Below are 27,048 nucleotides of genomic sequence, written 5' to 3'. Positions count from 1 at the left end.
TGCAGGGTTCCGGCGATGGCGGATGGCGGGATGATGAGAGTTGAGGATCGAACCCACGTGAGGAATAGAAGCGCCTGGAAGCACGTAAGTAAGCGCTTGCAGCCTGCTTCACGATGCGCACTAACTGTCCCTTTTATCTTGCAGGTACAAGTTCGGAGTTTTAGAGAAGCTGAAGGGTGCTGGAATACCCACTGGATTCGGCGTGGGAAGGAGTAATGGCACGTGAGTAATAAAGTTGCCCAATGTCTTTAAACGCACCTTCTTTTGTCTTTCAGATGCGGGATGCAGCGCCGAAGGCCTCCGGAGCATGCGAAGAGTAGGTAAGCCTTTGTCTTTCAGATGCCGGAATGCAGTGCGAAGACCTCCGGAGCATGCAAAGAGTAGGTAAGCCTTTGTCTTTCAGATGCCGGAATGCAGCGCGAGGCGTTGGTGACAGCCGATGGACCAGGTAAGAGATGCGCTGCCACTGAAGACCGTAGTGCTAACCTGTTCTTTCTTTGTCTTTACAGGTGCTGCTGAAGACTGGATTCCAGGATGGTAAACCTTTGTTCCCTTAGGCCCAGGATCAGAAGCAGAAGACACGATGAGCGTTCTGCTGCAGAGAATGCAGAATAACGCAAAGCAAGATTCATCCATCGGGTGTGGTTTAAATAGCCTCCTGTAGTGCTTAGGTGTCTCCTTCCACAGCCACGCCTAGGTAAGAAAAGAGTTCCTGCTTTCCAGAAGAGTTCCAGTGTTCTGAACCTTGGGAGTGGCTCCTGCCCCACCCAACAGGAAAAGTAGTCCCAAACAGAAGAGAATCAGGGGTTCAACTGGCAGGTAAGTAAGCAGCATGGTCTGCTGCAGGTAAGTCCACCCAAGCATTATGAGCCCGGCGCTTCCAGCGCTGGGACTGGGCATCTTTATGAGCCTGGTGCCACTGGCGCCAGGACAGGGTCTAAAAGGTCCCAATTGGGACTGGCTGGCACTCGGAACCGGGGTTATGGGTCTGCTTCCAAGGGAGTCGGGCAAGTCCTGATCTTTTGGAAGCAGAGATCATGACAGCACCCCCCCTCAAGGCCCCTCCCAAACCGGGCTTCTCCGGGGGTTTGGGCTTGTTAGGAAATGTTTGATGAAATCTTTTGATTAGACGAGGCGCGTGGACATATTCTGCAGGTTCCCAGGATCTTTCTTGGGGACCGTAGCCTTTCCAGTCAATCAGGTAAAATAGTTTAGATTTGGAGATCTTGGAATCCAGGATGCTTTTGACTTCAAACTCGAGTTCTCCATCAACTAGAATAGGTTTTGGAGATGTAGTTAGTCGGGTTTGAGGTTGCACGGGTTTTAATAGAGAGACGTGGAAGACCGGATGTATCTTCATGCGAGGGGGCAAGTCCAACTTGACCGCTACTGGATTTACTATGGTAGTGATGGAATAGGGACCAAGGTATCTTGGGTTGAATGTGCGTGGTCCTTTTAGAGGTAGATATTTGGTGGATAACCAGACTTGATCTCCTACTTGATATTGGGGGGCTTCCTTCCGATGTTGGTCTGCTCCTTTCTTGTATTGTTCTTTAGCCCTTTGAAGGTGAGAAACGGCTTCCTTAAAGGCTTGGGTGATTGTAGAATGCAGGTGGTCTACTGCTGGTGTTCCAAGATCTTGGAGTGGATCCAACTCCGAGGTTCGAGGGTGACTACCGTATAAAAGAAAAAACGGGGTCTTCCCAGTTCCCGAGTGGACAGAGTTATTGTAGGCATATTCGGCTATCCAAAGGATATCTTTCCAAGTTTTTTCAGTTTGTTGTAGCATGCAGCGCAAATACTGTTCCAGAGTTTGATTGGTCCTCTCGGTTTGTCCGTCGGTTTGAGGGTGGTGGCTGGTCGAATGTCTCACATCAATTTGAGCCGCCCGACAGCAACTTCGCCAAAAATGAGAAATAAATTGACTACCTCGATCCCAAATTAGAACTGAAGGAAAACCGTGCAGTCGGACAATGTTTTCGAGAAATTCTCGGGCCAGAGTTGCTGCTGTTGGTAAGCCTTTGAGTGGAATGAAATGCGCCATCTTGGAGAATAGGTCCACGATTACTAGGATCGTATTGTATCCGGAGCATGGAGGTAGATCGGTGATGAAGTCCATAGAAAGAGTATGCCAAGGGCGAGGCGGGATGTCAATAGGGCGTAAGAGGCCGGCTGGTTTTTCCTTTTGACTCTTGTTTTGGGCGCATACTCCACAGGACATTATAAAGTCTCTGATATCTTTTTTCCAAGACGGCCACCAGAAGTAGCGCTTGATCTTTTCCGAGGTCTTGGTCATACCGGGATGTCCTTCCATTAAAGAATCGTGATAACAAGAGATTACCTTTTTCTGTAAATCTGTGCTGGGCAGGTATAACCGTTCTTGGAAATATAATAGGTTGTCCTTCACCGTAAAGTCCTTTCCCTGCAGATGCCAATTCTGTATGTCTGCTGGAGTTACCAGTAGCCTGGCTTTATCCTTAATTTCCTCTATGGATTGTGTGGCGATTACACCTAGAATTCTTTGTTCGGGAATGATAGGTACAGGTTTAGGATTGATCAAATGTTCTTCCACTCCCATCCGAGAAAGGGCATCAGCTTTACTGTTTTTTGTACCAGGTCGATAGGTAATTATGAAGTCAAACTCGGCAAAGAATAGTGCCCAACGGAGTTGCCTAGAGGATTGAGCTTTTGCGGTTTTCAAATATTGCAGGTTTCGGTGATCTGTAATCACAGTAACGGTGTGTCGGGCCCCCAGAAGATAATGCCGCCAAGCCTTAAAGGCGGACTTGATAGCTAGAAGTTCCTTATCAGTAATAGTGTAATTGATTTCAGGAGGCGAGAATTTGCGGGACCAAAATGCCACGGGATGCAACTGATTGGTTACTGGGTCCTTTTGTGATAGAACTGCCCCCATGGCAAGGCTCGAAGCATCAGTTTCAACAATGTAGGGGAGTTCTGGGCGAGGATGTTTTAAGATCGGTGCAGAGATAAATCTAGTCTTCAAATTCTGGAAAGCTTGTTCCGCCTCGGTAGACCATTCAAAACGTTTGTTTTTCTTTAACAAGGCGGTGATGGGCTGGACTATTCGAGAGAATTCGGGGATAAACCTGCGGTAAAAGTTAGCGAAGCCTAACATGCTTTGAACACCTTTTACGGAGGATGGCGATGGCCATTTGAGAATTGCATCGACCTTCTTTGAATCCATACGCACTCCGCTAGGTGATAATATGAATCCCAAGAATTCAACTTCAGTCACGTTGAAAACACATTTTTCCAACTTAGCGAAAGGTTTGTGTTGACGCAATCTCTCGAGGACCATTTTCACGTGTTTCCGATGTTCAGTTTCCGATGAAGAATAAACGAGGATGTCGTCAATGTAAACAACAACACACACATCTATGAGCTCTCTGAGGAAATCGTTCATAAAATATTGAAAGGCGGCCGGGGCATTGCAAAGTCCGAAGGGCATGACCTGATATTCAAATAGCCCATACTTGGTGCGGAAGGCCGTCTTCCATTCATCGCCCCCTTTTACTCGTACCAAGTGGTAGGCTCCTCTAAGATCCAGCTTTGTATATATGCATGCTTTTCTGACTTGGTCCAGGAGTTCAGGGATCAAAGGTAACGGATATCTATTCTTAACGGTGATCTGGTTCAGGGCGCGATAATCTATACAAGTTCTAAGGTCCCCTTCTTTTTTTGGAACGAAGAACAAAGCTGAGGAAGCAGGGGACTTCGAAGGACGAATAAACCCATTCGCTAGGTATTGATCCAGGTATTGTCGGAGGTGAAGATTCTCAGGCTCGGTGAGGGCATAAATTCTACTACAAGGAGGAGTAGATCCAGGTATCAGGTCTATCTGGCAGTCATAAGACCTATGAGGAGGTAGAGAGTTAGCCTGATCCTTCCGGAAAACATCTTGGAATTCTAGGTATTCAGGAGGTAACTGAGGAGCCTCCAAGGAAATTGCTGCCAGTGCAACACCAGGTCGAGGGTGACAAGTAGAGACACATTCTGGAAACTGAACCGTTCTTGCTCGCCAATCGATCTGAGGATTGTGCTTCTCTAACCAAGGAATTCCTAGAATAATCTGGAACTGAGGGGCCTTGATCACATCGAACACGATCTTCTCATGGTGTCCATCTTGACTTACTAGCGTCACCTCTTGGGTGGTATGCGTTACTGGTCCGGAGGCTATCTCCGTACCATCCACCGTAGTAATGACGTCCTTTACAGCCTTTGGCCAAAGAGTCAGATTCATCCTCAAAACCATTTCATGATCCACATAATTGCCGATGGCACCGCTGTCGACGTAAGCTTCAATCGCATGTAATCGATCCGGATGTTCAGGGCTAATGAGGACCATAGGTATCACGAAATGCGAGGTCACGGAACTGGTTTTAACGCTCGGCAAGAGGACCTCTATTCTTGTCGGGCGAGGTCGTTTCCCTGATCAGAGTTTGTGACCCTGGTAACTGCAGCTCCTACTGCCTTCTTGGCTGGTTTCACCGGACAGTCTTGAAGAAAGTGCCCCGAGTTTCCGCAATAGAGGCATAATTGCAGCTGTTTTCTCCTTTCCCGCTTCTTTTGTGTTAGTGGTCCTTTCAGGCCCCCTATTTGCATGGGTTCCCCGGAGTCTACTCCTTTGGTAGGAGTTGGTGGTTTGGAAAATACTCGAGCATCAAACTTGGAACGATCGGCCTTCCTGTTCTGCAGTCTGTGGTCAATTTGAACGACTAAGTCAATATAGTGCGAACAGTCTTGCGGGGGATTCACTACTTGGGCTAACACACCTTTGAGCTCTCCACGTAGACCTCTATAAAACAGCGTAATCCTTTTGTCCTCAGGCCATCGAGTTTCCACTATCAGTCTGTTGAAAGACGCAATATAAGCCAAAAGGTCTTGATTACCCTGTCGCAATGAAAGGAGCTCATTGTCCAAGGCCTGCCCCTGTGAATGTCTTGCAAACAGTTTTTCCATACTGAGCTGAAAAGCTTGAAAATCATGGAGAACCGGATCATCTTGATTAACTAGAGGGATCGACCAGTCTGCCGCATTGCCACTAAGGTACGAAAGCACGAAAGCTACCTTAGCTTGATCAGTTGGAAAGGCTGCTGGCCGGCATAAGAAGTGCAACCGGCACTGATTAATAAACACTGCAAACCTCTTTGGGTCACCAGAAAATTGTTCGGGCGGAGCCAGAGGTACATTCCCAGGTAGGTTGATCTGCACTGGGTTCGTAGAGGATGTTGAAGGAAGATTTGCCCCTGATGCGGGTAACGGAGTTTGTCCGGCTTGTGACTGTAGCAATTGTCTAGCGAGATCGTCTGTTCGCTCCTTGGAAATAATCAGTTCCCTTCTTAGAGCATTCGTTTCCTGACGGGCTGCATGCACTTCTGCTCTTAGTTCCCCAAGTAACTGGGCTAGCTGGTCGGTATCCGAGGTTTCCATAGCGCCTGGGTGGGAGTTTTGCGATAGGCTTTGCGTTCTGTAACGCTCACCTGATTCCCGCAGAGGCGCCGGTCTTGACTGGGTGAATGCCGTATCTTCAAAGGTGATGTGTAACACACGATTGGCTCTTTGGGCTGGACCTCTGTGCACTGTATGTCTGACTCGAAGAGTAAGATGTCTGCAGATAGAAAATATGGGATTAATGAACTGGGGTTATTGGGTGCCTCTCTCCTCTTCCCTTTCTCTTCTCCTGTAGAACTCCAAAGGTTAACACCCTCACCTTAGGTAAGTGAACGCCGAGCTCTCCATCTGCCTCGGGGCAGGGTGCCGTAACCAGTTTCTTCACTGGATAAGGGTGCAGGCCTCTTGACCTCAGAGGACTGCTGTCCGTCGTTAACTGCACGAACGGTAAGTTCTGGGCACTTCAAATGTCTTAAAAGTCTTTTGTAATGATATCTCTTGTTTTGCAGGGTTCCGGCGATGGCGGATGGCGGGCTGATGAGAGTTGAGGATCGAACCCGCGTGAGGAATAGAAGCGCCTGGAAGCACGTAAGTAAGCGCTTGTAGCCTGCTTCACGATGCGCACTAACTTTCCCTTTTATCTTGCAGGTACAAGTTCGGATCTTTAGAGAAGCTGAAGGGTGCTGGAATACCCACTGGATTCGGCGTGGGAAGGAGTAATGGCACGTGAGTAATAAAGTTGCCCAATGTCTTTAAACGCACCTTCTTTTGTCTTTCAGATGCGGGATGCAGCGCCGAAGGCCTCCGGAGCGTGCAAAGAGCTGGTAAGCTTTTGTCGTTCAGGTGCCGGAATGCAGTGCGAAGACCTCCGGAGCATGCGAAGAGTAGGTAAGCTTTTGTCTTTCAGATGCCGGAATGCAGCGCGAGGCGTTGGTGACAGCCGATGGACCAGGTAAGAGATGCGCTGCCACTGAAGACCGTAGTGCTAACCTGTTCTTTCTTTGTCTTTACAGGTGCTGCTGAAGACTGGATTCCAGGATGGTAAGCCTTTGTTCCCTTAGGCCCAGGATCAGAAGCAGAAGACACGATGAGCGTTCTGCTGCAGAGAATGCAAAATAACGCAAAGCAAGATTCATCCATCGGGTGTGGTTTAAATAGCCTCCTGTAGTGCTTAGGTGTCTCCTTCCACAGCCACGCCTAGGTAAGAAAAGAGTTCCTGCTTTCCAGAAGAGTTCCAGTGTTCTGAACCTAGGGAGTGGCTCCTGCCCCACCCAACAGGAAAAGTAGTCCCAAACAGAAGAGGATCAGGGGTTCAACTGGCAGGTAAGTAAGCAGCATGCTCTGCTGCAGGTAAGTCCACCCAAGCATTATGAGCCCGGCGCTTCCAGCGCTGGGACTGGGCATCTTTATGAGCCTGGTGCCACTGGCGCCAGCACAGGGTCCAAAAGGTCCCAATTGGGACTGGCTGGCACTCGGAACCGGGGTTATGGGTCTGCTTCCAAGGGAGTCGGGCAAGTCCTGATCTTTTGGAAGCAGAGATCATGACAACAGCGTTGTCCGTCAGATGAGGACAAACTTCCCCTTGAGAGACGGGGCAAAAGCCTTCAGGGATAACCCGATGGCTCGCACCTCCAGCCAGTTGATGTGACACCCGGCTTCCATCGCTGACCAAAATCTGCTCACCTGCAAGTCCTCACAGTGAGCACCCAACCATTCAGAGACGCATCCATGACTACTCAAGCCCGAGGCCAGAAGGGCACCCTCGCTATAGGATTCCTGTCGACGGTGCACAAGGTGAGGTCATCGGCCACTGACCTGGACACCGTTAGGGGATCTGTGAGGGCTCGAAGGCATTGAGACTACTGACTTCTCAGGAGCCAATGAAGGGATCTCAGGCGCAATCTGGCATCGGGCACTAGAAAAATATAGGAGGCCATGAGATTGAAGAGGTGAAGGAAGGAAGCCGCTGGTAATGTGGCGTGGTTCCAAAACAGTTCCACCATCTGGTTACACTGTTGGCTGTCTTCTCGGGAGGGAAAGCCTTCCCTACCCGAGTGTCTATAACTGCCCGATTAACTGGAGCCTTTGGACTGGCGTGACTTACAACTGCTTCAAATTCAGGGAGAAGCCCAGCTTGGGCAGTAGCAGGCAGGTGTTCTCTAGATGAGACAACACCTTTCCTGCAGACTTCCCGCGGATCAGCCAGTTGTCCAGGTATGGGGATAGATGGACCCCGGATCTCCCGAGGTGAGCCGCAACTACCGCCATGAGCTTGGTGAAGACCCTTTGCGTGGAGGTCAATCCAAAGGGAAGCACCTTGAACTGATGGTGCTTGTCCTGTATGAGGAATCTCAGGAACCTCCTGTGCTTTTGAAGTATCGGCATATGAAAATAAGCGTCCTGCAGATCTATTGACATCAGCCAGTCCTGAAGTTCAAGAGCGTGGAGAATTTTTCTCAGGGTTACCATCCTGAATTTGTCCTTACTCAGGAACTTGTTCATGGCCCCGAGGTCCAGAATGGGATGCAGCCCTCCTCAGTTCTTGGGTACTAGGATATAACGGGAATACCAACCCAATCCTCTCTGCTCGGGAGGAACCAACAATAGGGCTCTCAGTTCTTTATGGAGTCTTGTCCTGGTTGAATTGGGGGGGGGGGGAACTGTCTGGATGTTTTCTTAAAAAGGGCAGACAATAACCCAACTGAACGAGCAGCAGAGCCCAGGCATCGGAGGCAATCTCATGCCACTGGGGCCAATGGCCTGCCAACCATCCACCAACCGATAAGTCGTGGAAGGGCAAATCAAAGCAGCTTAAAGGGCTGAGCCAACCTCATCGCTGGTCGCTGTTTTCTGGCTTCTCAAAGCCCCTCTGCACCTTCTGGGGCGTGAGAAACGCCTCTGCCCCTGCCTGGCCTGTGGGAACTGAGGTTTTCTGCCATAGTGTACGTAGCACCTATAGGCTCTGCGTCTAGGGGAAATGCTGAACGCAGGTTTGGCTGGCAGCGCAGCAAGGCTCAGCGATTTTGCGGCTACTTTGGACACTTTAAATTTTTTCAAAGAGTCGTCAGCCTTCTGGCCAAAAGGAATTCTCCTTTGAAAGGCATGTCCAGAAGCCTATTCTGAACATTTGGAGAGAAGCCCGAAGTTTTAAGATATGCTTGTCTCCTCAAGACAGCTGCTGATCCCATCAAATGGCCAAGGCAGTCGGCGACGTCCAACCCCGTTTGCAGCAACTGCCTGGCCACCTCCTTCCCATCTTCCACCAGCTGTAAAAATCTTTCCCGCATTGCACCTTTGGGGACATACTCAGTTGCATGCTCCATAGCCTTCCATAAGCCAAACGAGTATTTTGCGAAAACGCAGGCTACATTGGTGGCTTTTAGTACCATGCTGCCAGAAATAAAAACCTTCTCGCCCATTGCGTCCAGCCTTTTACCTTCTTGATCTGGGGACATATTAGAAGTCGAGGCCACAGGTCTGGTGAATATTATGGATACCTGTGCCACAAGTCCTCCCGGAGAAGGATGAGAAGCCAGAAATGATGGATCTCCTCTTGCCGGCCCGTACTTCCCCCCCGTAAAGGTAGAGATGACCGGGGGAATGGAACCGGGATGCTGCTACAAGGAGGCTAGAGGATCAGCAACTGCCGGATTGAGTGGCATGTTGAGTCCCGTCACAGGACCTTCATCCAGTATGTCCGTCAGGTCGCAGCCCGGAGTAGACGCTGCCTTAAAACCTAGGTTATCCACCAACCTTTCTAGTAGGGCCGCGAGTATGAGTTTAGGGCTGGCTCTATTGGAGCTCTTGGTCTGGAGATGTATGGAGGCCGCTGGCTCTTGTAGCCCTTGGGCCAGTGGCAACAGGTCCGCCTGATCATTGAAAAAAATTGACTCCTCCTGCCCCAGTATATATGGGATCGAGGCGCCTTGATCTTCATTCTATTCGGCGCTGAAAATCGATTTCATAATCGAAGAATCCCGATCTCGAGAGAAGGACACTAGACTTGTCACTAGCAGTCTGAACTGAACGTGTATCCTTCAGCACCGACGAAATAGTCGCCGGCATCGATCAGGGCTTGGGTACCACTGTGATGTCGGGAATGTTCGTGTCTCGAAGGCCTCAGGAAGGACCGGGTGTCAGAGGGCTTCTGAGCGTCCCTCAGCGCTGAGCCCGAAGGCTTGTCCGACGTCAATGGTTTGGTGTGTTAGGGGTCAGGAGTACCGAACACCACTTTTGCTGCCAAGACATGCTGTTCAGGGGGGAGACCCGCACCTGCAGCAGCCTACATTTTAAACATTGTTAGCATCTGGCTCTTGAAATGTTCCCACTCCTCTCGAGTGGTTGGCCTAGCCAAGACCTTATCTTTCTCCGACGACGTGCTGGACTTCTGTCGACAACAGTGACGCTTCTCCTTGCGCGAAGAAGACTAGGAACAGTGGCTCCTTGAGTGTGACCGTTCTTGGCCTCCCGTCAATGCTTTTCTTTTTCAGGGGTGGGCCCTTCAGTCTCGGATTTGGAAGACCGGATAAATGACTGCACTGGGAATTTCAGAGATGGTCGGGCCAAAGCAAGTTTAGCGGCCCGCTCGCACAGGGACTTGAGTGCATTTTGGCACACGACGCACATCCCTCTGTGTCGTGATCCTTCCACAGACACCGACAAATGTTGTGGGGGTCGGTCACTGAAAATTTTGGAATGGCAGTCAGTGCACTTTTTAAACGGGCAGCGCGGTGAGGATTTTAGAAAAAGGTGTTCGAATTTCTGACAGAAAACAGTCGAAGATTCAGGTCGTGTTCCTCGCAGCAGCGAGTAGAAAGCGCGGAAAAAAGGAACGGAGTATGTGTACTGACGTGTTATTTATACGATGCCTGATGTCACACCCGGAGCCGACGATCGAGCACAGAGCAAATTGACGGCCGAGTGAAGGTCTATTATGCCCCCTGTCAAAAAGTTTCCAAGCAGCAGGGCTGGATGAAGATATCTATCAGATGAGGAATATGTGGGAGAAAAGGATTTCAATTAAAAAGTTAACACAAAGTGAAAGTCCCATTCTGGTACCACAACGGGTGTAGGAGAGAAAGTGTTAGTCAGTCCTTTTAAAAACTGCACCACCAAGTGGATCAAGAAGTATGATCCCTGGTCTGGCATGTCCTTAAAAATGGACGACACCACTAGGTAGCCTTTTGATGGTGGCGACATGAAGGTCCTGTCTTGCCAAATGAAGAAGAAAGGACAACACCCTTGAGGTGTTGAATAAAAAGGGATCCACATCCAGTGCTCTGCACCAGCTGCAGAGTTCTTCCAACGGCAGCAGTAAAGAGCTGTTGTTGGTGGCCTTCAGGCCGAAAGCAACACCTCCCTGACGTCTTCCAGAAAGAAGGTCCCAGTCCCTGTATCTTAGCCTTTCAGAACCATGCATGCAGGCTGAGCATGTGTACACTCAAGTGGAGAACCAGCGCCCCTCCTGAGAGAGAATGGCTGGCCTCCAGAGAAGACTATATGGAGGGCAGATGGCCATGTCTAGACGATCTGTGTACCACATTCTCCTGGTCCAGTCTGCTGCAATCAGGATCACGGTTGCTACGTACCTCTTCAACCTCCTGATCACTTTAAACATACGGTGAGAAAGCATACAGGAGCTGGAAGTTCCAGTTCACAACCAATGCGTCACCCAGTGCTCCTCTCTGTGGAAAATCTCTGGAGCATAGGAGTGTGCACTTCCTTTTTTTAAAAATATTTATCTATTCATTTTTGAGATATATACATATTTACAAAAAAAGACAGAAAAAACAGACTGATAATACAACTGCACCTCATACATAGTAATCAGCAAGCAAGCATTGATACAACGAATCATAAAGATCACTGAAACCCCCCCACATCCTCCAAGTAGTCTAGTACAACAATAGAAATCCCCCCACACCTTCTCATACATGGATAACTTCTTCTCTCTTCCATATATAACTTTCTCAATATCCCCCAACCCATGCATCTCTTTCAGCCACGTATCCAACTCCACAGGCGTTTTAGATTTTCAGATAGCTAAAATTAGCTTCTTTCTAGCCATCGCACCACGGAATAATCACTTCTTGCACGTGGCCAAATCCTCCAAAAGCTCATCCGACCCAAACACCAAAGTTTTGAAATCATATTCAGTTTGTTCCTCAAGCACCTCCTCACAAATCACACCAAACTTAGTCCAAAAACCTCTCATTTTCAAACAATCCCATATCATGTGCTCCAAAGTCCCCACCTATTGAACACACGCCCAACAATCATTACTATCAGCCAACACCCTTCTCCACAACCGTTCTGGCGTCCAATAGATTCTATTTCATAATTTAATCTGGCGTGACCTCTCACACTGGTGGTAAACCGATCCACCTGAGGGGTCTCCAAAAGGCCGGAAGATCTCTAGGAGAACTTCCTGGCACTCGAGGGAAACCGAGCTCTGCCTGCTCAGGGCGGCCGCCGTTGTATTCTCCTTCCCGGCAAAGTAAATTGCTGACCGGGAGATCTTGTTCTGTAACGCCCAGAACCAGAGCTTCATCAACTCTCTAAACGGGGGTAGTGACCCTACACCACCTCTGTTATTGATGTAGTGCATTGTCTCTATGTTGTCATTCATGATTAGGACAGTCTTACACTTTATGGAGGACAAAAATACCATCAGAGCCAGTCTGATCGTCCTCAGCTCCAGCATGTTTATGTAATGTTTTGCCTCTGTCAGGGACCCACTATCAGCTCGTTTAGGGGAGCGCCACAGCCTTTCACAGATGCATCTGTCACCATGCATCTGTCACCAGAGATGCATCTGTCACCACAGTCATCTATGGCCATTGCTGCCAAAACAGTACTGCGGCTATCACGTTCTCTTTGCAAGTCTACCACAAGAGATCCTGAGCGATTCTGCTAGGGACTTCAATCAAAACTGTCATACTGCCAGAGAACTGCGACCACTGAGATCTGAAGGACCATTGGAGTGATCTGAATTTCAGCCGAGCATCGGGGACCAGGAAATTGCAGGGTACCATGAGGCTGAGCAACTGTAGAAAGTCTAGGGCCGGGATAGATAATGGGCTTTCTTGAATTTGATGACCATCTTCAGGACGTGTAAATCCGTATCCTTTGGAGGGAAAGTCTTGCCCGAGGGAGAATCCAGCACCGGTGAGAAGGTGTCAAGGGAGACTTCTTCAAATTTAAGGAGAAACCCTTATTGTGTAGAAGGTGGCAGGTGCGATTGAGATGATTTAGGGTGTGATCCAGGGACAGTGCTCCGATTAACCAATCGTCCAAGAGGGAAAGATGTGGACCCTCCCTTTTATGAGACTGGCTGCCACTACTACAACTTGGTCAAGACTTTGGGGGCGGAGCTGAGCCTGAAAGGAAGGAGTCGAAAATGGCAGTCAGTATTGCCTATGATGAACCTCAGGTACTTCCTGTGCTTTTGTTGAATCGGTACATTGAGGTAGTGTCCTATGTGTCGAATGACACCAACCAATCCTGTTTTCTAGGGCCTGGAGGATCTGCAAGTGTGTTACCATCTTGAATTGTTTTTTCCTGAGGAACTTCAAGTGCCTCAGGTCCAAGATGGGTTGCAGAAATCAGTCTTATGTTGGGACCAAAAAAATAGTGGGAGTACCACCCCTTGTTCCTTTACTTAATAGGCCCCAACTCTGTGGCGCCCTTCTCCAGAAGAGAGGCAACCTCTTGTAGGAACAGTGGTTCTGGAACAGGAGGTGGCCTGACCAGAGGGGGGCAATCCAGCGGGTGCTTTAAAAATGGGAGGTAGTAACCTTGAGAGATTACCAGAAGAGCCCATGTGACGGTAGTAATGGCGCACCATTCTGATTAATGGTGTGACAGACTCTCCACTACCAGCAATGTGTGTCAGAATCATTAAACAGGTTTTGCGGTGCAGGCTGCACAAGAGGGTATAGACACAGAAGAAGCCTTATCTTGCCTCCTCTACCAATGGAAGGTCAAGAAAACAGTCTCTGGCCTTGTCTTCGACAAGCAGCAGGATGTTTTTTTTGTATTTTATTTTTTTTATTTGTATATGGTTACAAAACCTTTTACAAGACAAATTAAATACCAATTTAAGAACGACATTACAGAACATATTTTTTAGAAATGTAGTACAAGGAGTTTTTAACTTGTGTCAAGACCACACATATTCCTGATGCATTATTTCCCAATATGGAGGGTGTGGGGGGTTAATTGATTCATGGTATTCCTCATTTGCAGTTCCCAGTCAGAATCCAAATCTGACCCCCCTCCCCCCATTTCTTTCAAACTCTTGAGCTATGCAATCCTCCCCTATCCACAAAGTTCAGCAGGATGTATTGTTAACAGGCCATATTGCTTCTTACTAGCACTTGCACCACATTTATTGTCAATGCTGTTTCATGACCAGTGATGAATCTTTCCCAAAATATTTCTGAGAGTATTGCCTCCTCTCTGTCCACAAATCTCCTAAAGAGGACCACGCAAGCGGGCCAGGTGTCCTCACACTCCAAAAGTAAATGTTTGAATGTTTGATTTAGTGGATTTTCGCAAGCTTCACATAGTTTTGGGCTGTTTCCCCTTGCCTTCGTTTGGCTAATACCTCTCCAGAAAGTAATATATTCAGTCGAAGTCTAAGGAAATGTTAGTTTATCTTTTTGTCCATAATTGTAGAAACAAAAAGGTTTGCCATTTCAATGGAAGGTTGAGCTTGTTGCCTAATCGCTGCACTTAAGGACTTGGACACAGCATTGGATGCCTGCAATTTCTCAAGGCTGTCATCTGCCTTTAGGCCAAAAAGATGGGAGCCGTCAAAGGGCATTTCAAGCAACTTCGCTTGGACGTCCTACGCCAATCCGGATTTTCAGAGCCAGCCTCTGAGATGTGCTCGGCTGCCTCAAATATCATTGACCAAATGGTGTGTGTGTACTTTTTTTCTAAAGAGTCGTAAAGCTGTTCATCCCTGTCAGGGGGCAAGGATGTATAGGCACTTGCCTTATTGCTCTGTAAGGAACTCATGGTGGCAACAGTAAAGACAGACCCAAGTGATCACAGTTCAAGGGTGTTTATTAAACTGTATAATTGGGTGAGAAAAACACCTAACCTAAACTTAAATTAAAGATGGGAGCGTGCTACGATCACCAAATAATAATAATTTGTCTTTTGTTTATTATTTGTATCGCGCACCGAACCCTGGGGTACTGGGCGCTGGAGAACTTGGGAATGTTACAGGCATACATAAATAGGATAGAAACAGGCAAGTTGACCAAAAGTTACAGATAGGTCAGTAGACAGTAAATACAAAATAAGGGCATAGGCATCAGTGCAATGAAAAAAACACAAGTAAGAGAACATCAATGGTCAGAATGTGGACTGTGGTTTCAGCAGACGCGCTTATAGGCAATCCTAGTGGTGTCTTGTCAAATAAAAAGGGCCTATACTAAAAAACTTATTGCCAATCCTTACCACTATATTACAAAAAATAGTGTCGGATAAGGTTCACAAGAAAACAAAGAAGTATTCACAAAAAGATAAGTCAGCATGGTATTGCTGGGGTTTCCCTTCCCCACGTTTTTAGCATGGGACAAGGCGGGACTTCTGAGCACAGCACACTCCTGGGCCTTGCCAGTAACAGTTTACAGTTAGTTTCCAAATATCAGGGCCTTCTGTGACCAAGTCTCTTTCACACAAAGTCTCTTGCCTCAGAGGATCTGAAGTGCCAAAGCAACAAACAAAAAGTTCTTTCAATAAATCTTCCATGTTGGGGGATTACCCTTCGCCTTAGGATCCCCCTCTGCTGGGCTTCGATCCTTCTCTCAATGTTGGCTTCCTTCTGTCGGGTTCACTACAGCCTTTCAGCCAGAAGTTAAACAATCATTCACTGTGGACATCCCTCAGCCGGGTTCACTCTTGTCAAGACAATGTTCTTGGGTGTTTTATGCTTCACCCGATCCGCAGGCATTCCTCAGCCGGGTTCACATTTGCCAGATACACAGTTCAACGTACTTTATCACAGTACGGGATTCAGTCTCGTTAGCTTTCCTCTTGTCATCTCTCCGTCAGGTTCACATAGCCACTCTACCACAATGTTCACAATATTATCAGAAAGCACGGGGGTTTCCTTCCCCTAGCTTTCTCTTGGCAAAGGGTCAGAGACTGTCCATTGTACAAGGGATTTGACGTGACACTTGTAGGTCCACTCTGACATCTAACGTCGGCCTCTCGTGCAGTTGGCCTTGCTCGTTGTGTGCTCTCGTGCTCAGCCATTTATCCCTGTGAGGAGGGGAACGGCCGTCAGGTGTGTGTGGTTACTCTCCATTGCCAGAATCTGCCTGACCCTTGTGTTGGGACATGTCAGGTAAACGGCTCTGGTGTTAGTCCGTTGTCTGTCATGGTGTAAGAAAGTTTGTCGGAAAAGGGGTTCGGGTTAGAACGTCTAAATATCCTACGTGGTAGAATGTGGGAACAGGTGTCACAAGGAAGGGGATACCCCGTCTCACCCTTCGGTGTCCCACTTCCACTCCCCGAAGACCCCCCCCAATCCAGGTGATCCTCCCCCACTGGCCCACCCTCAGAAACTGGAACCAATAGTGATTACCCTGTCGTGGCCACCTAGATGACAGATCTCCGTGGACTAGCAGGTGAGACACCTTCAGGTGTCTCACAGCTCACAGTTGCAGTCTGTGTACTCCCAGACTGTCATGAGCCGGATGTCCGGTTAGGGTGAGAATGGGCTGGTCTGTGCTTTTTGGCAAGTCCTTGTGGACTGCTGGCCCCAAACAGGGAGTGTTCCATAGCTCTAAGAGGATTTTTGATGCCATAATGTAATGGTAAGATGGGTTCAACAGATGTGCCCTTGTCCAGAATGTCAGTGAAGTCACATTCTGTTATGTCGCCCGGTGGAGGGCCCCAACCTAAAGGTATCTGTCATTTTAGCCATCCTTTTCCTATATGCCACATTTGTATGGGTTCTAGGATCTCCCTTTGGGAATTTCCACATCAGGAAAGACAGGAGGTACAACACACTTGCGTCATGCAGGGCCAAAGCTAAGTCGGAAAACCTCTTTTCCTCGTCCTGGAACTCCTCGGGACCTCGAGGAAGACCAACTGGCTCAAGCCCAAAAGGAACCGAGTCATCGTCCTCATCAAAAATGTCCTGAAAAGAGAACATAAAATCCCTAGTAGATTTTGGGTTGCATCTACCCAAGGGATCCTCGACTGTCCTTGATGGTTTAGGCAGTGACGTTGATGGCGCAGATGGAACGGCCAACGTCGATGTCGTTGACAGTAGGATCAAGGATTTCACTGGTCCTGGTCTCTTAGGTGCACAAGGTGGTTGGAAAGTCGAGTCCCTGCCGGCCTGGTCGGGCATTGTGGGCTCAGAGGTTTTCTTCCCAGAGGAAGCGAGAACGACAGGCCCGCTTTCTCGAAGACCTACATCATTTTGATGGGAAACTCTTGCCACTTTTCAACAGAGGCGAATGTAGACAGCGAGGAAGGAAAATAATGATGGAAGTCGCTCCCCGAGTGGGATCTCTTACAGTGTTTTTTAGACTGTTTTTTCTCCTTTGTTTCAGCATGAACTGAGGATAGCACGGGGCAACGTGATGGTCTTGGAAAGCAACACCAAGCAGAGCAACAGAGGTTCAAATCCCGGATCCATGCTCAGAAACCATACTCTGGTATTAAGTGTGTTATATATAAAATAAATTGGCTGCAGAGCTATTTTCATTGGGCCTTCGATGGTGTTTATGTGGAGACTTCAAAGATGATTGAACCAGGGCCAATTTGGAGGCTCTCTCATTTAAGGTCTTCAGTGTCATAAGCTGACAAGCCGCAATCTGCCATGATGTAGTCGTAGGCACCACAGACGGACTCTGTGAGGATCAGTATGATGCTGGCAATGCATTGGAGGGACAAAGCCTCCCTGTCCTTGTCTGTCCTGTAGTCCTTTTATGTGTGTTCTGTGTTATTTTCTGCACAGGAGTTCACGTGGGACTCCTGGCACTGCAGCTCTTCCTCTTTTTGGTTTGGTAAACAGACCCTTGGGATACCCTTATGGCACCCCTGGGTGGGGGTACAACCGTGTACCCCTAGTGTATGTTTTTGGGCACCCGTGTGTGGCCCACAGAGTATGGTATGGGCTGGTGGCAGCTCCTTGCTGAATTTGACAGGTGCTCTCAGTATCCTCCATTTTGGGATACCCAGGCCATGCCATTGGAATCAATGGATTCCTGATGGGAGACAGGATGGCCCCTGTGGCCTCTTGCTTTCCATTGTCTGTCACCTTGTTTAAAGTCCTCGGAAGCCCAAACTATGTTCCTTCCTCTGACTGGCTGTTGGGTGGAAGTTCCATATATGGTATTGTGGGGAAGTCCTGGGCAGACTGGCTGGAGCCTTCCCAATGACTGTATGTTGTGGGTACACCCGTGGGTTGTGACCTGGATGAATGGAGTGTGTGACCAATATACATTTCATGTTATGGGTGTCTGGTTTCTGGTGTGTGACACAAAGAATGCGACAGCCCTGCCCAAAACTGGTATGAATGCAGTGTGGAGTGCTGAATGACCGGGTGCTTGTCCCAATCCACATTCCTTGTTGCGAGTGTCTAGATGGAGAAGAATGGCCTGAATGCACTGTAAGGGATTGGCTGCCTGCCTGCTGAATGCCCTTCTGAATGACTGGCTGCCTAAGCCTGGCTCACCAGTGTGAATGAGAGACAGAACAGTTTATCTGGGAACCCTCACTTACTGGAATTGTTCAGAATCTGAAGTCGAAACTTGATGCTTACTCTCGAAGCCGAGCTGGAAGAAGAAGAAGAATTGGTGCTGCTTTCCTTCGACGCAATCTGAAAGCTGTTGTGCCTTCGAGGACTGATCCAAGAGAGGACCTGGCTACGACCTCTTCCCGACGTCCTGGTGCTTCACTTCAGATTCCTTGGCGGTGCCCGTCTCCGGTCATTTCCAGACTGACTTCCAGGGAGCCTTGGTGAAGGTTAGCTGGTGCACGATGTTCCCTCGTAGCTCGGGAAGAGGTTGTAGCCAGGTCCTCTCTAGGATCAGTCCTCGAAGGCACGACAGCTTTCAGATTGCGTCGAAGGAAAGCAGCACAAATTCTTCTTCTTCTTCCGGCTCGGCTTCGAGAGTAAGCATCAAGTTTCGACTTACTTCAGAAAGTGCTGAAATTGCGGTACAAAATGAAGCTTAACGATTGTAAAAACTGGAGGAGAGTTATCTGTACTCCTGCCCTCTATATGGCAGAGTAGAAGCACAGAGCACCCCAGCCAAGATTCTCTATATGGTAACGTTGGGCAAGCAATCAAGGCTTAAGCTCTCAGGAGTTAATGCAGGCTGGTTCTTAAGTACAGTGTAGTCCCCAAGCCCCCACAAAGGAATGTCCACACACTATGTTAGTGATAACACTGTTCTTTATATAAAATATAAACCTTCTGCTAACCCCCATCTTGCATCCAATTATCGCCCCATCTCCCTTCTTCCCTTCCTCTCCAAACTTCTAGAACGTATCGTCTATTCTCAACTCCCTACCTTAATCTCCAACCAATTCCCTCCTCCCCCCGCCACCCAATCTGGATTCTGCCCTCTTCACTCCACGGAAACTGCTCTCACCTCTGTTCTCAACTCTCTCCTATCTGCTTGCTACTCTAAGCATTCTTCTATTCTTATCCTACTTGATCTTTCGGCTGCCTTCGATACTGTTGACCACCCTCTTCTCCTTAACTCTCTCTCCTCATTTGGCCTTAAAGACTCTGTCCTCGACTGGTTCTCCTCCTATCTCTCTAATCGCACATTTTCAGTCTCCTGGGGTGGCTGCTCCTCACCTATCTTTTCTCTCAACCTCGGTGTTCCACAAGGTTCTGTCCTTGGCCCCTTTCTCTTCTCACTCTATATTTCCTTCCTAGCTCCCATTATCTCATCCTTTGGTGTATCACACCACTTCTATCCGGATGATACCCAACTCTTCCTTTCCTTCTCATCCTTCACAACTGACATCCACCTTAAGCTCTCTTCTTGCCTTACCGCCATTAAATCTTGGATGTCCTCTCACTTCCTTTCTCTCAACTCAGATAAAACTGAGCTCCTCTTCTTCCCTGCCAACACTCTTCCTCCTCCCCCTCCTCCTCCTCCCTTCATTCCCTTTCCTCCCTCCCAACTCCCCTTCTCCTCTCATGCCCGCAACCTTGATCTCGACATCAACCCCCACCTCTCTCTTTCTCACCACATTTCTCTCACTGCCAGATCCTGCCGCTTCCACCTCTACAATATCCGTAAAATGTGTCCTCTCCTAACCTTCCATGCTACTAAACTCCTAATCTCCTCCCTCACCTTCTCCAGACTCTTCTACTGATTTGGACTCCACTTCTCGCCCCTCAAATCTATCTACCAATCCGCTATCCGCTCCCTCTGCCTTCTCACACGGCACGACTCCATCTCCTCTTCCCTTGACTCACTAGGATGGCTCCCTTTTCATTCCCAGCTTAAATTTAACTTCCTCTGTCTAGTCTTCAAAGCCCTCTATTGTCTTGCCCCTCCCTATCTATCCTCCCTTCTCACTTTCTACACCCCTTCTTGTTCTCTCCGTTCTGCAGATGTCTTCCTTCTTTCTCCTCCTCCTCTACCCTGTGGCCCCTTCCCGCTTCCGCTCCTTCCAACTTCTTGCTCCTTTCCATTAGAACCGCCTTCCCCTCCCAGTGCGCTCTACTACCTCCTACCGCTCATTTCCTCATTTCGCACCTCTCTAAAATCCTACCTCTTCCATTCACCCCCTTAGCATCTTTCAGCTTCCTCTTCCTCCATTGAATCCTCCTCCTCCTTCACCTTCTAACCCTCCTCTCTCACTTCATTCCCCCTCCATATGCACTTAACCTCACCAATAATGTAAATTCTTCCCTGTACTGTTTTATGGTTTGATTCAATGTTATGTATTGCTTGTTGTAATTGCTTGTTCCTCATGTAAAGGGCTTTGGCTTGAAGCACTATATAAATCTAAATAAATACAAAGAAAAAATAAATAAGGTTCAGGTTATATACACAGACAATAATACACTTTGTGCTCAGGCAATACCGTGATGATAAATATGTACAATATCTATATGGTACCACATTTAACTCTTGATTCCATTAAAATGCACCAACTGCTGACAGTCTCAATGGCATACAAATCAAATATTAAAGTGAATCAACAGTAGACATAAGAGGGAAGACAAATTGGGTTAAACAGCTGGCAGAATACTGGGTCCCTAGCACTAGACACAGTTCTGTGTGAGGATCCTCCCACCTGGGCAGCGTGTTAATAAAGTGTATCAACAAGCCCAGTTTATATATTGTTTAATATAATCTTGGTTCCTTCTAAAAAGGTTCTACTACACCAGTGTACTTGGTTTAGCAGAGTTCGACGTCGGGTCGTCAACGGATCCATCTTGAGTGAACTCCCTTTAAGGCAGTAGCCACGGATTGTCAAGATTCCTTGAAGAAAATGAGAACAATGTCGTTGAGGCAGCAGCTTCGGTCCTGGAGGTGTTCGTCCTGCAAAGCTGAGGCATTCGGTGCACCTCGATGACAAGAGTTCATTGCTGCAAAGAGTCAATGAAGAACGTAGACCCAAGCAAGGGCGTCGGGTCGTCTGCGTTTGGCGTCGGCGATCGGGACTCGACCACAGCTGGCTTTCGGATCTTCGTCGGCGTCTTTGTGTACTTCGAGTGGTGGGAAACCCACTGCCAGATTCTCCTCGGTTCCTCAGTGACCTTGACTTTCTCCGACAGGGCAAAAGCGGTCGACAGTGATTAGCAAAGGGAGGCCTTGATTTCAAAGTGTCTTAGGCAATGGAGTGTTGCGGCTCCGGTCGATGAGGTGGTCCTCCGAACCTCGGTCGACAGTGACGGTCGTGGATGGCCTCGACATCCTGGTGCTTCACTTCAGATTCCTTGGCGGTCCCCGTCTCTGGTCATTTCCAGACTGACTTCCAGGGAGCCTTGGTGAAGGTTAGCTGGTGCATGATGTTCCCTCGGAGGGTTTTTCGAAAAGACATGTAATAAAGTCTACTAGAAAATTCAAAAGAATTTTGAAGAAAACCGAGTGCCTCAGGATTTCTGAAGCGAAGTGCCAGAGTAGAGTGCTGGTCATGCAAAAAAAAAAGACGCTGAGTGTGCTTTTTGTACTCGCACTGATGTCACATCCGGTCATGGAGACGACTCGACGGCCATCGAGGCCAGTGTGCACAACACCCCTTGATGGGGGTAAAACATTTATGAGAGTTCTAAAGCAGGAGAATACATATCTAATATGAGGAATCTGTGGGAGGACAATCCATTAGAATGACAGGTTTGGGGCAGAGATAGAGAGTCTAATGCATGCAGGTTAAAAAGGAAGCTTGACAATCTGGATTCATTTGCTGGTTTTAGTGATAGCACAGTGCAAAAAGGGGAGTGACAGATAACATCTGGTCAACACATGACATGCATACATCGTTGAAGAGGACGGATGAAGGAAAAACATGTTATTTGACTAACAGGCACTTGATGCTGGACAAGGCAATAGATACCATCCCATCTGTAAAATACTAGGGCATTTAACAAGATTTGGCAAAAAGATTTTAAAGATAAAACTACTTCAAATAAGAGGCAACTGTTAAAAAATGAATCCCTCTTAAAAATTGTGACTCAAGTGTTGTTTCTCATCCTGGCCAGCAGGGCACAAATAACCCTCCCCCTGTACCCTCTAGGAATCAAAGATTATTTTTTTAATATTAAGTACCTGAATCTGTTGCTCCTTCTTCTCTGAATTTGGAATCAGTAGCAAACATCCTAATGTGAAAGCTGGCAGATTTAACTGTGCATATTGCTTTGCAATCCCAACTAGATCCAAATCGGCTAAAACAGGGCACCTATAAAAAAAAATATATACATATTAACAAAAACAAGGAATATTTTAAAAAATGTGTGAATATAACAATTTATAGGATACTCTGCCGTGGACATTCTAGTCTACGATGAGTTTTCTAAATCTTCTTTTGGTGTTTTATGTGCAGTTATTTTGCATCGTAACTGACAGTTGAAAATGTACCACAAAGCATACGTAACAAAGAAAGACATGGTGTGTTGAGAAGACAATACCATATTATGGACTAAGTAGGCTGCAGAATGTGAGGATTGCTGGGTGCATTTTAATTGCAATCATTTTTAAATGATCGTGCATGTTGATCTTGGGCATAGAAGGGTCTGTGCAACTGCTACAGGGATCTATGCTATACCTCATGATCAAAACGTATGAATTCTGCCAGCTTCACTTAGCCCTTCATCCTTCCAAGGTTGATAAAACGAGCACCATTTAGTTAGGTAACACATTTTCTTTAAGCACTAAGACGCCCACCTGGGGATCACAGTGCGGTCTATAAATACACTGGTTATGTGAAGTAACTCTTATCACTAGCACACCACCTCTACAGATGCAGATGCAGATGGGAATGTTGGGAGCAGGCAACATTAAGAAGGGGGAAAATAGTGAAAAGTTTTTAAGGAGAGGTGATGATGGTGGTACAACTCATTTTTATAGCAAGAAGAAGTCTCACGAGATTAGTTATATTTTCTGGAGGAGGGATTACAGAATGTTACTGTGGGGGGAAAGCAGACAAGTCCCAACACTTTTGTTTAATGATGCAGGGTAATTTAGGCTCTGTATTCTTTTTTTTAAATATGTTTTATTTATAGACAGAGGTTACAGCAAACACACATGTCAGAGCACAGTGCACGATCAATACACAACCAGCGTACAATACACATGGAGAACAGGTAGTGCATTAACAAAAGGAAACAACATTGATTTACAAGGCACCATGGCATTCAAGAACACTCCTGTATGGCCCTGGGTGAGTTACTGCCAGATAGACTCTCCGTTCCATTAATAAAATAACTGTTAAAGGCAGTCCATACATTCCTGGGGCGAGTGCGCACTGGGAGCATTGTCAGGTATACTTCCTCACAGTTCCGTGACCAAGTGAGCGCACTGATCCATTTCTGAAAGGTTGGGGGAGGGCTTTTCCAGCATTGAAGCACACATTTTTTGGCTACCATACACTTTATGTTGAGAAATGTTGCTAATCGCCTGGTGTCATCAGATCCCCACACTCCAAACAAGATACCAACGGGCAGGGGTCAATCACTACACCGGTGATGTCAGTGAGGGCCTTCAAAATTCCATCCCAAAAATCTCTCAGCGGACGGCACGCCCAAAACATGTATAGGTGGTCTGCACGCTCGTCTCTGCAGCTGGCGCAGAAATGTTTATCAGTGTGGGTGAACCTAGAGATTTTGCGGGGGTATAATACAACCTATTGAGCAATTTAAACTGCATGACATGGTGGCGGAAATGGAGGGATACTCTGTTAATGTGCGACCACATCCTCTTCCACAAATGATCAGAGATCTCAAGGCCCAATTTGTCTGCCCAATCCATGCATGCTTTGGAGGGTCGGGTTGGGGTCACAGCGAACAGCTTTTTGTACGAAGAAGAGATGATACTATGGGTGCCGCTTGAGTTGGCAATGTAGACTACCTCAGGGGTATCAGGCAGCTCGTCAGGGAAGGAGGGCCATCTGGCACGGAAGGCAGCACAAAGCCTGTAATACTGTAGTAGCATCTCCAGTGCAGACGCAGAATGCCCCAGCCTCTGTGATTGTGGATCAATGAAATTCCCAGGAAAGAAATCAGTAAGTGCCTGGTAACCCAGAGCGCCCCAATGTCGGGCTAGAGCTGCATCCTGCGTGGGCTCCAGCCCAGGGAACCCCCAAGCAGGGAGCCACTTAGTAGGGATATGATTTGGTTGTTACATTTAAGAGGTGGCCCCAGGCAAGTAGAGTTGCCGCTCCTAGATCAAGCAAAGAGTCAGAGACATAATCTTGATGAAATATCAGGGTCATAATATTAATCTTAGCCCCCGTCAACGTCTCCAATTCGACGTGTGATATGATATGATCTGATATGGCATTTGTAACGCGCCCATACACAAGTGTTTCAAGGCGCAACGAGGCAGGGAGGGGGGAACAAGGGGAGACAGACAACGATCCTACTAGGCCAGGTGTCATTCAGACCGCGCAAGTGCATGGGTGGGGGGGACGGGAAAAGTGCAACGGGGAAGGGAGAGGGGAAAGTGCAATACAGGGTTAGTAATGAAAGAGGGCCAGCTAGTGGCAAGTGCAAGATAAGTGCAGAACAAGTGCTGGGGGTGGGGGGCTGTAGGGATACAGAAACAGTCCCGCAGTGCAGGGGTAGCAAGGAAGGCAGTGCAGGGGAGAGTGGCTGGGCCAAGGACCAGGGTTAGTGAGTGCCCAGTTGCTGATTCAGTACAGTATCAGTGGTTTAGCAGGGGAGAGGGGGAGAGAAAGCAGAAGCAAAGAGGAAGGTTTTGAGGTGCTTCCGGAACCAGAGATGGTTCTCCTCAAGTTTCAGAGAGGCAGGAAGGCTGTTCCAGAGGGAGGCCCCTGCTGCGGAGAGAGATCTCCCCCCAACTCGTTGCTTGGAGAAGCGGCTGACCCTGAGGGAGTTGGAGGTGGAAGAGCGAAGTGCTCGAGAAGGAAGATATTTAGGAAGGGAGAGTTGAAGGTATTTTGGCCCCAGGCCCCAGAAGGCCTTGTGGACAATGCAGAGGGTTTTGAACTTAATCCTCGCAGCCACAGGGAGCCAGTGTAGCGCTTTCAGTCCTGGAGAGATACGGTCCCTGGGCTTGAGGCCAAGGACAAGTCTCGCAGTCCTGTTCTGGATAAGTTGCAGAGGGCGGAGAGTAGAGGCAGGCAGATTTAGATAGAGGCTGTTACAGTAGTCCAGCTTCGAGAGAACCAGGGCTCTGGAGACAGTGAGCTTCTGGGGGAAGGAGAGGAAAGGAAGGATACCTCTGAGGAGGTGCAGCTGGTAGTGTGACTTCTTAGAAACGTCGAGACGAGACTTTCATAGATCGGACTTGTCTCAAAACCTCATCAGTGGAAAAAAGGGGAAAGGCAGAGAAGGAGAGAGGAGGGGTGGGCGAGTCAGAGGGCTCGGGTACCAGTACATGGCATATTGGGCTTGTGCGGCTGTCCAATACAACATCAGATCTGGCACTGTGACCCCTCCCCTCTCCTATGGGAGCATCATATCCAGCCATTTCTTGTGGACCGCACCCGAATGCCACAGGAACTGTGCGCATGCTTTGTGTAGCTTTGTAAAGAATTGTTTCCCGGGCCAGATTGGAATATTGCTGAAGACATAGTTTTGGAACCAGAATCATTTTTATAAGGGAGAGTTTCCCAGCAAGTGACAACGGAAGGAAACGCCATCTGGCCATTTTCGACTCAGTGAGCTGTGCGGCAGCCACATAGTTATCTACTAGCAGGGTGGCCTTTGACAGGGACACCTGGACACCTAAGTACTTGATACCGCCAGGGGACCAGCGAAGTGGACACTCTGAAACACGTTGTTGGGTATTATTGGTGAGGGGAAATATTTCTCACTTGGAGTAATTGATTGTGAAGCCTGAGCAGGTGCCTATACGTGTGATATCCTGTAGAATGGGGTCAAGATTGGTGGCAGGGTTTCTAATATATAGCAGCACATCGTCTGTGTCAGAGATATTATTTCAGGGGTGTCTTTTAATCGAACCCCTCTGTGGGCATGTCATGCCCTAACATGATCTGCCATAAACTCTATTACCAGTGCAAAAAGAATCGGGGATAATGGGCAGCCGTGGCGGGTGCCCCTGAAGAGTGCGAATATCTCAGATGTCAGGGAATTGACCCCGGACCTTAGCCACTGGAGCAGTGTACAACAATTTGATATATCTAATCATGTTGGGCCCAATTCCCATGGTCTCCAGGACTGTTAGTAGAGAATTCTCATAAATGGCTGATTTCCCTTACCCAATGAGTCCCTCAGCAGCTTTGCTGGATTTCTAGGTTTTATTTTTCTCACCTGGTAGGAGTGGAAGCCTTTTTTCCTACTCTTACATGTGTTTTGCTGTGTGTGTTTCTACTTTTTGTGTGATCTTGTGCACTGGAGCCTCACCTACTCCATGGCCTCATATTTTTCATGTGTTTTACACAGCACCTTCAGTGCAATGACACAGGGTTGTCTTTGAGACTTCCCACTGACTCCATTTTCTGGGGCTGACTACTGTTCCCCAGAAAAGGTAAAGTTGCCATTAACTTTATTTTAGTCACTTTAAACCACAGACTCAGTACACCCCATCTTACATGGAGTATTGGAAAGGGTCAACTCTTATCCATTTTTGTCTGTGTCTCTTGGAGCATTGTTTCGCTCCCTTTACATTAAGACTTGGCTGGTGGCACTGGTAACTACCCTAACTTTTCTACCGCGGTTATCTTATATAACCATGGTATTGTTTCAGGCTATTATATTAGCCTCGAACATAAACCCGCCTGACCAAATACATTTTATTTTGGATCTGGCTGGGTTTATTCGCCATTTCTTTTTGTTAAAGTCGTTCTCGTGATTTTCTCTGTGTGCCAAAGCGGGGATGATTCCTTTGTTCGCCGTCTTTTCGCTGGCTTCTGCACAGAAGCCCTCCTTAAGGCACCTGAAGGTCTGGGTAGGCAGGATGTGAGGGAGAGATCTTCGGACCCCTGCCA

The 27,048-nt window shown here is 47.9% G+C and overlaps 1 protein-coding gene across 2 annotated transcripts in view; it reads right to left on the bottom strand.

Annotated features, from left to right (window-relative positions):
* Window positions 1–27,048, bottom strand: part of KNTC1 (kinetochore associated 1) — a 2,501,313-nt gene that overhangs the window by 173,569 nt on the left and 2,300,696 nt on the right. For both annotated transcript variants that reach the window (XM_069619627.1, XM_069619628.1), the window contains exon 61: window positions 22,188–22,317. In XM_069619627.1, the coding sequence (XP_069475728.1) occupies window positions 22,188–22,317 (130 nt within the window). The remainder of the gene's footprint in view (window positions 1–22,187; window positions 22,318–27,048) is intronic.

The sequence above is a fragment of the Ambystoma mexicanum genome, chromosome 10 (genome assembly GCF_040938575.1).
Source record: "Ambystoma mexicanum isolate Mex_15411 chromosome 10, UKY_AmexF1_1, whole genome shotgun sequence".
Lineage (NCBI taxonomy): Eukaryota > Metazoa > Chordata > Amphibia > Caudata > Ambystomatidae > Ambystoma > Ambystoma mexicanum.
This window is presented reverse-complemented; position numbering and strand designations above follow the sequence as displayed.